This window comes from Manis javanica, chromosome 5 (assembly GCF_040802235.1).
Source record: "Manis javanica isolate MJ-LG chromosome 5, MJ_LKY, whole genome shotgun sequence".
NCBI lineage: Eukaryota > Metazoa > Chordata > Mammalia > Pholidota > Manidae > Manis > Manis javanica.
Genome location: NC_133160.1, coordinates 141,263,107 through 141,276,837, shown reverse-complemented (window position 1 = coordinate 141,276,837; position 13,731 = coordinate 141,263,107). Strand labels below are relative to the sequence as shown.

The following is a 13,731-nucleotide window of genomic DNA, read 5'->3' as shown; positions in this document are numbered from 1 at the left end:
TATATTTTGAAAATAGAGACAACTTGCTGAAATTTCTTGTTGGATTGATATGAATGTGAAAAAGAGAGGAGTTAAACGTATGTCATTAAGGTTGGTTTTTGGCCTGTGTAACTGGAGGGTGTCATCATCTGAGATGGAGAAAAGTTCAGGTAGAAGTGTTGTGTGGAATAAAGCATCTCAAAAGTTTAGGTTTTGATATATTAAGTTTGTTGAATAGATAGACCTACAGGTTTGGAGTTCGGGAGTGAATTCAGGGCTAAAGACATATATTTGAGAGTCATTACCATTTGGATGCTGTTCAAAGCCAGGGAATGAAATCACATTACCAAGAAAGTGAATGTAGATCAAGAGTAGAGGACCAACAGTCTTCGGGTGTTCCATTGTGAGAAGAGGTCTGCGTGGAAAGGACGGACTATCAAAAAAGACTAAGACCACCACCCAGTGGAGTAGGAGGAAAAGCAATAGTGTGTAATGAAGACAGTGTAAGGAGAAGGGAGTGATGAACTGATACGTGTTGAGAGGCAAGTAAGAGGACTCAGAGTTAACCACAGCATTTTTCAGTTTGGAAGTGACTTATGGTTTTGATGCCCAGTTTCAGCAGAGTAGCCATCTGGGGTGGGTTTAAGAGAGGCTAGAAGGAAAGGAATTGGAGAAGAGAATGTAAATGGTAGCAGGAAAATGAGAAGAAAACTGGAAGGTGAGGTTAAAAGTAAGATGGGAGAAATAAGTGAATATGATGGGATTGATTCAGGAGGGAGGGAAAAATTAATGATGCTTCAAAGTTAGGGGAGAATTGCCGCACTCAGTTATTCTTGAGGTGGAGAGAGGATGGATTACTGTACAAGTGTAGGGCTTGGCCTTTAGATTATAGCCATACTAGAATTTTGAAAAATAGAATGAGCTATTACTTAAAATAATTTTAAAATTACAAAAGTCATGCATGTATATGATAAATACACAAACCATAAAAAAGAATGCCTAAAGTTCTCCCTTGAAGTAGATGCTTTGAAGAGTAGTTTTTTTTTCTTTTAGAGCATCATTTTGGTAGAGGGATAAAGGACAGGAAGAGTACATCTTGCTTTTTTGAACAATTAACTTTTTATTGAAAAAAACTGACATACAGTATAATATCAGTTTCAGGTGTACAACATAGTGATTCAACATTTATATACATAAAAAAGTGATAATCACAACAAATCTCATTACCATATGTCACCGTATAAAATTGTTACATATTATTAACTATATTTTCTATGTTGTTTTAGTAGTATTTTTGAGACTCTTTCCAGAAGTTTTCTGTGAATATATAAATGTGTGAATAATTCTTTTTTTTTAAACCCAAGTGGAAATTCTGTTTCTTACTTTCTTAACAATTTATACTAAGGACTTTTTCAATAACAGAATTTAAAAAATTACTGTATATATTTTCATTGTATGGTTGTACCTTCATTTATTTAACCAGTTCCATATTAATAGCTACTGAGTTGTTTGTATTTTTTTGCAATTGCAAATAATGATGAACCTGATATCCTGGTGTATATTTTTGCACTCTTACATAAGTATTTATCAGTAGCATAGATTTCTAGAAGTTAATTGCTATGTCAAAGAGATTGTGCTTTTTTCAATTTTAATAAACACTCATCAAGTGTGTTAGTATGTTTTAGGTTCTTTAAATTTTAAAATACTATGAATTTGGAAACAATCAATTTAATTTCATGGAAGTAATTATTTTTAAATATGTTTGTCTTTTTTGTATGTAGTCTCAGAAACATAAATATAAAGTCCTTTTCCGGGAACCAGATACATGGTGGAAGTTTAAACCAAAGGAACTTGCAAGGTAAAACTTCGAAGTTATCTAACATGTTTTTAATTTCATGACAGTGACAGAAAGTCCATCTGGGTTTTTCACCCTTGTAAGTAATGAACAGAACAAAATGGATTAGACTGAAGCTTTGCCACTTAAAAATTGAAAACAAATTTTGTATTGTTTAAAGGATTTCTTTTTCAGTTTATGAAGAGTTTGTGTCTTTTGTTCCTAAAATTGAATCAACAGAAATATTCCATTTGTCTTACATAGTCAGTTCTTATTACTTATTAATAATATAATGTCACTCTCTGAAAGTAGAACAGACCATAGGGTTTGGCATACCTAAACCTTGTGCTACTGGAAAGAATAAATTATTGGAGCTGCCTAGAGATTTAGAATCCTGAAAGGATTTGAGGAGGTTATGGTAGCAAATGTCTAGCTGTCTGGGTATTTCACTACCTTCTTCCCTGCCCTCCCCGAGAAAGTTATACTTCTTTTTAAAAATTTGATTGTTTGATTTGAATAGAAATATTACTTAGGGCACGTTTTGTATTCCCATAGAGATAGCCATAACTTAATTTTGGTCAGGGTATTTTCTTCTTGGTAATTTTAACCAATTTCAATACTAAGTAAAAGACAAGTAATTTTAGTATATTCCCTATGTTGTGCAACTATCACCACTGTCTAATTAAAAGGCATTTCCATCACCTTTCAAAAAGAAGCCTCAAACCTTTTATTAGTCACTTCTAATTCTGCCCTCACCTTGGCAATTACTAAGTCCTTTTCCGGGAACTTATTGCCTATTCTGGACATTGCATAAACATGGAATCATACAATATGTGACCTTAATATCTAGCATCTTTCACTTAGCATCATGTTTCCAGGTTCATCCATTTTGTAGCATATATCAGTACTTGATTTCTTTTTATTATCCTTTTGGTACATTCCAATATTTTGTTTAGAATTTTTGCATCTGTATAAATGAGTGGTATTGACCTGTGGTTTTTTTCTTCCTTGCCCTACCTTGCCTGGCTTTCATGTTATGATTTTTGGTTCATAAAAGTAGTTGGGAAGTATTTCTTTTTCTCTTTTCTGAGTTTATGCAAGTTTGAATGTTTGATAGAATTTACTTATGAAACTGGATCTGGTGTTATCTTTGTGAGAATGTTCAGGTGGAATTTGTCCATTATGCTGAAGATTTCAAATGTATGAACACTTTATTAAAACAATTACAGTATTCTCTTACTAGTTTATATCTCTGCTGCATCTAAACTTAAGTTCCCCTTTTTAGTCCTAATATGTTTATGTGTATCTTCCTTTTTTTCTTGATTATTCTCAGAGGTCAGATTTTTTATTAGCCTTTTCAAATAAACATCTCTTGCTTGATGGTCTTTCTATTATAAGTTTGTTTTATGTTTAATTCACTTCTACATTTCTTTTACTGTCTTTGTTTTTTAAAAAAATCTATTTTGTTTAGTTCTTTTTTTTTAAAAGGCTTTACCTGAAAGCATCTGATGCCATATATTTCCCTAAGTAGTATTTTAGCTGCTCCTAGAATTTTAACATATAATAGTTTCTTCTTTTCACTTATTTTCTAATTTATATTATGATTAATTTTATTCCTTAACTCAGAGCTGTGTTTTTAAATTTTTGAACAGATGGTTTTTAAGTTTATATTTTTCAAAATTATTTTTCAACTTAACAACAGTAGGTAAGATTGTGCAGTTTGTGTGATACTAATTATATGATATTTTTAAAGATGCATTTTGTGGCCTGGTTCATTGTCAGTTTGATAGGAATGTTTACTGGTTCCAGTGTATTAATAGATCATTAAGTCATGCTTATTAACTCTGTTGTTCACATCTCCTATAGCTTTACTTTTTAAAAAAAATTTGCTTGATGGATTAATGTTTAGGAAGGGGATGAGAAAAACTTGGAGAGGTGTGCTGAAATTTCCCTCTATTACATTGACTATGTCTGATTCTCCTTACAATTCTGCCTATTTTTGCTTTATATATTCTGAGGATATTTTTTGAAGTGCATAGTAAATGCTTAAGATTTTTATATCACTACTTAATTTTTAATAATGAATCCCTAATAACCTTTATCCTTATCTAGTGATTTTCTTTTATCCTTAATATTAATTTTTGTCATAAAGTCTAATTTGTCTAATATTAGTGAACTACACCAGCTTTCTTTTAGTTAGTATTTGAGTGGCATTTCTTTTCCTGTACTTTTACTTTCAGCCCTTCAGTTGCTTTCTGTTTGGTGTATCTCTCATAGCCAGTGTGGCTAGGTTTTTAAAAGTCCAGTCTGCTCTCTTTGGCTGTAACTGATAAGCTTAGTTCTTCTACAGTTATTTTAGTTATTCCTATAAGTGGTCTTGTTTCTTACAGTCGCTATGTGATTTCTATTTATGTCACCTTTTCTGTGATTTTTTTTCTCCTATCACAGAAAATTATATATATGATGGTTTTTCCCTTTTATGTGCCTTATTTTGGATTTTTTTGATTGAATGAAAGTTTTTTAAATTAATTTTAACCTTCTCTACCAATTTGGAAACTGTGCACACATTTTTATTCTTTTAGTGGTTACATTAAATATTTTATCATGCACACTTTAAAGTTAAAGTTAAACCATTTTCCTAGGCTTTCTTCTCACAGACACAAGGACTCTGAAACATTTTAACTTTGATACTTAATACCCTTCCAACTTAACATTCTATGATTGTCCAGAATGTACAAGCAGTGTTTGTTTTCATTCATGTAGCTATTGCTTTGTGCTTAATTTTTCTTTCATTATAGACCTTTCATCTGGGAATTTCCCTCTTCCTGACATTCATCTTTTAGGATTTTATTTATGGTGTAGGCCTGCTTCATATCAAACTCTTTTTAACAATTTTTCAGATTAAAATTCTTCTCATTCTTGTGACATACATTTGCTAGATATGTATATTCTAAATTGACAGTTTCCATTACTGAAGATAACATTTATCTCTCTTCTGACATCCATTATTGTTGTTAAATCAGCTGTTATTCTAATACTTGGTTTCTTTGTAGATGACTTTTTATTTGCCTTACTTTTTTTTCCCCTTTTTATTTATTTATTTATTTTATTTTGATATCATTAATCTACAATTACATGAAGCACATTATTTTTACTAGGTTCCCCCCTTCACCAAGTCCCCCCCCCCACAAACCCCATTAAAGTCACTGTCCATCAGCATAGTAACATGCTGTAGAATCAGTACTTGTCTTCTCTGCATTGTACAGCCCTCCCCATGCCCCACCCCACATTATACATGCTAATCATAATGCCCCCTTTCTTTTTCCCCACCCTTATCCCTCCCTTCCCTCCCATTCTCCCCAGTCCCTTTCCCTTTGGTAACTGTTAGTCCATTCTTGGGTTCTGTGATTCTGCTGCTGTTTTGTTCCTTCAGTTTTTCTTTGTTCTTATACTCCACATATGAGTGAAATCATTTGGTATTTGTCTTTCTCCGCCTGGTTTATTTCACTGAGCATAATACCCTCCAGTTCCATCCATGTTGTTGCAAATGGTAGGATTTGTTTTCTTCTTATGGATGAATAATATTCCATTGTGTATATGTACCACATCTTCTTTATCCATTCATCTACTGATGGACACTTGGGTTGCTTCCATTTCTTGGCTATTGTAAATAGTGCTGTGATAAACATAGGGGTGCATATGTCTTGCTCAGACTGGGCTGCTGCATTCTTAGGGTAAATACCTAGGAGGGAATTCCTGGGTCAAATGGTATTTCTATTTTTAGTTTTTTGAGGAACCTCCATACTGCTTTCCACAATGGTTGAACTGTTTTACATTCCCACCGGCAGTGGAGGAGGGTTCCCCTTTCTCCACAACCTTGCCAACATTTGTTGTTGTTTGTCTTTTGGATGGTAGCCATCCTTACTGGTGTGAGGTGATATCTCATTGTGGTTTTAATTTGCATTTCTCTGATGACAAGCGATGTGGAGCATCTTTTCATGTGTCTGTTCGCCATCTGAATTTCTTCTTTGGAGAAGTGTCTGTTCAGCTCCTCTGCCCATTTTTTAATTGGATTATTTGCTTTTTTTTTTGTTGAGGTGTGTGTGAGTTCTTTATATATTTTGGATGTAAACTCTTTATCAGATCTGTCATTTATGAATATATTCTCCCATACTGTAGGATACCTTTTTGTTCTATTGGTGGTATCCTTTGCTGTCCAGAAGCTTTTCAGCTTGACATAGTCCCACTTGTTCATTTTGGCTTTTGTTTCCCTTGCCCGGGGAGATATGTTCATGAAGAAGTCGCTCATCTTTATGTCCAAAAGATTTTTGCCTATGTTTTTTTCTAAGAGTTTTATGGTTTTATGACTTACATTCAGGTCTTTGATCCATTTCGAATTTACTTTTGTGTATGGGGTTATACAATGATCCAGTTTCATTCTCTTACATGTAGCTGTCCAGTTTTGCCAGCACCAACTGTTGAAGAGGCTGTCATTTCCCCTTTGTATGTCCATGACTCCTTTATCATATATTAATTGACGATATATGTTTGGGTTAATGTCTGGAGTCTCTGTTCTGTTCCACTGGTCTGTGGCTCTGTTCTTGTGCCAGGACCAAATTGTCTTGATTACTGTGGCTTTGTAGTAGAGCTTGAAGTTGGGGAGCAGGATCCCCCCCACTTTATTCTTCCTTCTCAGGATTGCTTTGACTATTCCAGGTTTTTGGTGGTTCCATAGGAATTTTTGAACTATTTGTTCCAGTTTGTTGAAGAATGCTGATGATAATTTGATAGGGTTTGCATTGAATCTGTATATTGGTTTGGGCGGGATGACCATTTTGACAATATTAATTCTTCCTAACCAAGAGCGTGGGATGGGTTTCCATTTGTTAGTGTCTTCTTTAATTTCTCTTAAGAGTGTCTTGTAGTTTTCAGGGTATTGGTCTTTCACTTCCTAGGTGGGGTTTATTCCTAGGTATTTTATTCTTTTTGATGCAATTGTGAATGGCATTGTTTTCCTGATTTCTCTTTATATTAGTTCATTGTTAGTGTATAGGAAAGCAGCAGATTTCTGTGTGTTAATTTTGTATCCTGCAACTTTGCTGAATTCTGATATTAGTTCTAATAGATTTGGAGTGGAATCTTTATGGGTTTTTTTGTACAATATCATGCCATCTGCAAATAGTGACAGTTTAACTGCTTCTTTACCAATCTGGATTCCTTGTATTTCTTTGTTTTGTCTAATTGCAGTGGCTAGGGCCTCCAGTATTATGTTGAATAACAGTGGGAAGAGTGGGCATCCCTGTCTTGTTCCCGATCTCAGAGGGAAATCTTTCAACTTCTCTCTGTTCAGTATGATGTTGACTGTGGCTTTATCATATATGGCCTTTATTATGTTGAGGTACTTGCCCTCTATACCCATTTTGTTGAGAGTTTTTATCATGAATGGATGTTGAATTTTGTTGAATGCTTTTTCAGCACCTATGGAGATGATCATGTGGTTTTTGTCCTTCTTTTTGTCTATGTGGTGGATGATGTTGATGGATTTTCGAATGTTGTACCATCCTTGCATCCCTGGGATGCATCCCACTTGGTCATGGTGTATGATCCTCTTGATGTATTTTTGAATTCGGTTTGCTAATATTTTGTTGAGTATTTTTGCATCTACGTTCATCAGGGATATTAGTCTGTAGTTTTCTTTTTTGGTGGAGACTTTGCCTGGTTTTGGTATTAGGGTGATGTTGGCTTCATAGAATGAGTTTGGGAGTATTCCCTTCTGGTCTATATTTTTGAAAACTTTAAGGAGAATGGGTGTTATGTCCTCTCTGTATGTCTGATAAAATTCTGAAGTAAATCCATCTGGCCTGGGAGTTTTGTTCTTGGGTAATTTTTTTATTACTGCTTTAATTTCGTTGCTCGTAATTGGTCTGTTTAGATTTTCTGTTTTTTCTGGGTCAGTCTTGGAAGGTTGTATTTTTCTAGGAAGTTGTCCATGTCTTCTAGGTTTTCCAGCTTGTTAGCCTGTAGGTTTTCATAGTATTCTCTAATAATTCTTTGTATTTCTATGTGGTCCGTCGTGAGTTTTCCTTTCTCATTTCTGGTTCTGTTGATGTGTGTTGATTCTCTTTTTCTTTTAGTAAGTCTGTCTAGAGGCTTAGCTATTTTGTTTATTTTCTCAAAGAACCAGCTCTTGGTTTCGTTTGTTTTTTTCTCTTATTTTATTCTTCTCAATTTTATTTATTTCTTCTCATCTTTATTATGTCCCTCCTTCTGCTGATTTTAGGCCTCATTTGTTCTTTTTCCAATTTCAATAATTGTGATGTTAGACTATTCATTTGGGATTGTTTTTCCTTCTTTAAATATGCCTGGATTGCTATATACTTTGCTCTTAAGACTGTTTTTGCTGTATCCCGCAGAAGTTGGGGCTTTGTGTTGTTGTCATTTGTTTCCATGTATTGCTTGATCTCTATTATAATTTGGTAGTTTTTCCATTAATTATTTAGGACCATGTTTTTAAGCCTCCATGTGTTTGTAAGCCCTTTTGTTTTCTTTGTACAATTTATTTCTAGTTTTATACCTTTGTGGTCTGAAAAGTTGGTTGGTAGAATTTCAGTCTTTTTGAATTTACTGAGGCTCCTTTTGTGGCCTAGTATGTGCTCTATTCTGGAGAGTGTTCATGTGCACTTGAGAAGAATGTGTATCCTGTTGATTGTGGATGTAGAGTTCTTTAGATGTCTATTAGGTGCATCTGTTCTAGTGTGTTGTTTAGTGCCTCTGTGTCCTTACTTATTTTCTGTCTGGTGTATCTATCCTTTGGAGTGAGTGGTGTGTTGAAGTCTCCTAAAATGAATGCATTGCATTCTATTTCCTCCTTTAATTCTGTTAGTATTTGTTTCACATATTTTGTGATCCTATATTGTGTGCATATATATTCATAATGGTTATATCCTCTTGTTGGACTGAGCTCTTTATCATTATGTAATGTCCTTCTTTATCTCTTGTTACTTTCTTGTTTTGAAGTCTATTTTGTTTAGTACTAGTACTGCAGCACCTGCTTTTTTCTCCCTGTTGTTTGCATGAAATATTTTTTTCCATCCCTTGACTTTTAGTCTGCATGTCTTTGGGTTTGAGGTGAGTCTTTTGTAAGCAGCATATAGATGGGTCTTGCCTCTTTATCCATTCTATTACTCTGTCTTTTGATTGGTGCATTCAGTCCATTTACATTCAGGGTGATTACCGAAAGATATGTACTTATTGCCATTGCAGGCTTTAGATTTGTGGTTACCAAAGGTTCAAGGTTAGCTTCTTTACTATCTTACTGTGTAACTTAACTTACTTATTGAGCTATTATAAACACTGATGTTTCTTTATATCTCTCCCTTCTTATTACTCCTCCTCCATTCTTTAAATGCTGGATGTTTTATTCTGTGTTATTTTGTGTTTCCTTTGACTGCTTTGTGAGTAGTTGATTTTATTTTTTTGCCTTTAGTTAGTATTTGGTTGGTTTGCTTTATTTGCTGTGATTTTATTTTCTCTGGTAACATCTATTTAGCCTTAGGAGTGCTCCCATTTAGAGCAGTTCCTCTAAAATACACTGTAGAGGTGGTATGTGGGAGGCAAATTCCCTGAACTTTTGCTTGTCTGGGAATTGTTTAATCCCTCCTTCATATTTAAATGATAATCGTGCTGGATACAGTATCCTTGGTTCAAGGCCCTTCTGTTTCATTGCATTGAATATATCATGCCATTCTCTTCTGGCCTGTAAGGTTTCTGTTGAGAAGTCTGATGATAACCTGATAGGTTTTCCTTTGTAGGTGACCTTCTTCTTCTCTCTAGCTGCCTTTAAAACTCTGTCCTTGTCCTTCATCTTTGCCATTTTAATTATTATGTGTCTTTGTGTTATCCTCTTTGGGTCCCTTCTGTTGGGAGTTCTGTGTGCTTCTCTGGTCTGAGCGACTATTTCCTCCCCCAGTTTGGGGAAGTTTTCAGCAATTATTTCTTGAAATACACATTCTATCCCTTTTTCTCTCTCATCTTCTTCTGGTACCCATATAATGTGGATATTGTTCCTTTTGGATTGGTCACACAGTTCTTTTAATATTGTTTCATTCCTGGAGATCCTTTTATCTCTCTCTGCGTCAGCTTCTATGCGTTCCTGTTCTCTGGTTTCTGTTCCATTAATGACCCCTTACATCTCATCCATTCTGCTTTTATGTCCTTCCAGAGACTGTTTTATTTCTGTAGTCTCCCTCCCTACTTTGTCAGTTATCTCTTGCATTTTTCTCTGTAGCTCCATCAGCATGGTTATGACCTTTATTTTGAATTCTTTTTCAGGAAGGTTGGTTAGGTCTATCTCCCCAGGTTTCCTCTTAGGAGAGGATGTTTGTATGATTCTGGTCTGGATCAAATTCTGCCTTTTCATGGTGATAGACATAGTTGTGGGGAGTTGGCATGTGTGGCAGCTGGGAGAATGTCCCTTCTTGCTAGTTTGTGGCCTTCCTCTCCTGTGAGTCCGGGGACTGGTAGCAGCTTGTGTTGGGCAGCTGTGCGCAGATGGGGTCTCTGATTCTTGCCCGGCCGATGTGGAGTAAGCGCCGCATGGTTGCTGTGGGTGTGCCTGGCCTCAGGCTGCTGCTCCGCTATGGAGGGGCCGTCAGAGGTGGAATGGACGGGAGCCTGTTTATCGCTGTGAGGGGCCTCCAAGCTGCCCTGTTGCTCACGGTGTTAGGGCGCCTGGAGTTCCCTGGGATTCTGAGCTGCTGGGCTAAGTGTGCCAGGACACTTCCATCCAGCTGTGAGGTCCCTGTCCCTTTAAGACTTTCAAAAAGCACTCACTTTTCTTTGTCCCAGGGGCGCCGGCTGCGGGGACCCGCTTTCAGGTTTTACTGTCCTGTTTCCCTAGTATCCAGCATACCATGCACTGTGTGTCTGTGCTCCCAGTGCACGGTTGGTTAGGGCTGGGTATTTAGCAGTCCTGGGCTCCCTCTCCCTTCCTGCTCTGACTCCTCTCCTCCCACTGGGAGCTGGGATGAGGGATACTCAGGTCCCACCGGGCCATGGCTTGTATCTTACCCCCTTCGTGAGGCGCTGGGTTCTCTCAGATGTAGATGTAGTTTGGCTGTTGCACTGTATCTTCTGGTCTCTCTTTTCGGAATAGTTGTATTTTTTATATTTTCAAAAATGTATATGGTTTTGGGAGGAGATTTCTGCTGCTCTACTCATGCCGCCATCTTGGCCCCTCCCCTGTAGATGACTTTTTAAAAAAATTTCTGATTGCTTTTAATATCATCTCTATCTTTGGTGAATGAGTGACAATTTCAGTATTATGTTTCTAGCTGTGGATTTTATGTATCTGGGTTGGGATTTGTTTGGAGTCAAGATCAGGGTATTGATGTCTTTCATCAGTTCTGGAAAATTCTCAGCCATTTTCTTTAAACTACTTTTGTCCCATGTACTCTGTTTTCTCTTTCTGGGACTTATATTAGATGTTTACTAGACCTTCTTGCTGTCTTCAATGTCCATGTCTCTTAACCTGTCTTTCATATTTCTATCTCTGCTTCTCTGTGATCTGAAACCAGACAAGACTGAGGTAGGTAAATACAGAAGTTAGATTTGCCTGGGTGGCTAATGCGAATGTTAGCCCTGGGATCTTGGCACTAAGTCTTGGATCCAACCCAGGATCCAACCCAAGATAGGAGAGTTGCAATGAGATGTTTTCATTAAGGCAGGACTCTTGAGGGACTAAAGCACACCATCTGGTTCTTGGCAGATATAAATCCAGATGTTGTATAAATGAAACGAGCCTCAATTTTAAGACCTAAGGATTTTAGATTAAACTAAGTATGAGCTCATAAACCAAACCCAAAGAAATATGCCAGCTTGAGTGAAAGCACAATGTAACAAACTTCACATTTGGACATCCAGAAACTTCAAATACTAAGGAATTTTTTTCTTCTCTTTTCATCTTAAAATGTGTTAAAATGTATGTTTGCTTTAATTCACTTGTGATCCAGTTTTATTACAAAAGGAGGGCCTTCTGAGACATCTGGTTGGCCTTACTGGCACAAATGTAAGCCTCTGTAGTGGAATTTCTTTACTTACTAGTCAACAATTAAAACCTTGAAATCATGGCTATATTCTTTTGAGATTGTTTTTTTTTGCAGAGCTTTATAATAACATCTTTTAAAGTTACTGAATCTAGTTTTTTCAGGTTGATAAAGGTTTGTTTGGAATGATTGAGACACTGATAATGTAAGACATACTGAATAAAATGAAAATTGGAATCAAATAGTATATGTTATGTCATAACAAACTAGCTTTTATATTTTTATGTATTAGAAAAATATATCAGTGTTTTTTGACATTTTGTTTCCAATTATTTTCTAAACTTAATTACCAATATCTCTTCTACTGTTTTCTCCTGTGGAATTTTTAGGCGTAATATTCATGGGGTAAGCAAAGATAAAATAACAAGAATGTTGGAACACTACCAACGTTTTGTTTCAGTGCCAATAATCATGAGTTCTTCGGTTCCAGAGAAAATTGAACGTATTGAGATGTGTGCATATTCATGTGAGGACAGAATTACTAGGTAGGTTGAAGTCCCTATGTACAAAAACTCAATTTGAAGCATAACTGAAAAAATGTGGAACTTGTGAAATCACTGCCAAATAACTAAAATAAGGTCTGTGCTCTCTCTGTCCCATGTACTTTCTTTTCTCTTTCTGCGACTTAGATTAGATATATATTAGACCTTTGTGTCTCTTAGACATACCAAACCCTACAAATAACAATAACACTCACTTGTTATTTGTAGGGTTTAAGTATGTAGTCTTTCCTAAAGCAGGATATATATGGTTAGCAAGAGAAGTAGAAGTTATGAGCGATGGCATGGGAGTTTTTTCATTGTCCTCAGCGTTTTGTGGATCCATGTTTATACTTGAATACTCCTGCCTTCTTTATACTGCTCTTCATTATTTATCTGTTATCTCTGCTCTGTTATTATTTTGTATATAGTCATATCACTTCTTAATTTCCTTAGGTATTAGTAAGAGTCACTTTCAAGCTAGTATCATAAAAGTTAATTATGAATGGTATACTTTGACTAAGTAGTACAAGCCACAGCCTTTTGAAATTTAGCAGTTCAGAATAGTACTGATGGTGGTATACATTTAGGACATGTAAACAGTTGAATAAATAAGTGAGTAAATAAAGAACCTTAAGCATATGAAGAGGTGTGAATCACCCACATTTTTTGATGGTAAAGGATGGAGAGCCTCTGTTAAAAGGAGCTGGAGTTGGGAGATGATATTCATAAATGCTTTTTTATTGAAGAGCAGTTTTGCAATGTGGTTAAGAGCATGGGCTCCTGAACTGTATTTCCTGGCTTCGAATCTGAAAGCTTTGTAATCTTTGATTAAAATCTCTCCTATAACTTCAGTTCCTCATTTCTAAAATGGCATTAATAACACTTTGATCATGAAGTTGTCATAAGGATTATGAATTAATACTTACAAAGGACTTAGAATAGCATATGGCGTTTAGGAAACTCAGTGATAGATGTGAGTTCACTTAGGAATTCTTCATGGGAGAGATGGGACATTGAGAGCTCCTGGAATAAAGAAAGAAAGGAAGATGAGTCAACAAATTGAATAAGGAAAAAGCACTGAAGTTTATATGAGTGTAATGATTAGGCAAAAATGTTCTGAGTCTGAAATTAATACCAAGGATGTCTTTTAAAAAATTTAACAAGTAACATGTTAAGGAGAGCTCTCCTCCCTTTAACCTCTCTTAATTGTGCAGGTCATGTTGGTTGATTCTTTGCAACTTTGTAAATGAAGCTTAAACTTTTGCCTCTGTAACAAATGTCAGGTGGTAAAGAAGCAGACTTTCAGTTCACCATATTAAGCTTAAATAGGTCA

At 35.8% G+C, this 13,731-nt stretch overlaps 1 protein-coding gene across 17 annotated transcripts in view; it reads left to right on the top strand.

Moving 5' to 3' along the window:
* The window catches only part of N4BP2 (NEDD4 binding protein 2), a 125,462-nt gene that overhangs the window by 54,861 nt on the left and 56,870 nt on the right, over positions 1-13,731 (top strand). For all 17 annotated transcript variants that reach the window (XR_012131758.1, XR_012131759.1, XM_073237722.1 and 14 more), the window contains 2 exons: positions 1,761-1,837; positions 12,246-12,401. Coding sequence is in view for 15 of the 17 variants with exons in the window: in XM_073237722.1 (XP_073093823.1) it covers positions 1,761-1,837; positions 12,246-12,401 (233 nt within the window). In the remaining 2 variants the exon portion in view is untranslated. The remainder of the gene's footprint in view (positions 1-1,760; positions 1,838-12,245; positions 12,402-13,731) is intronic.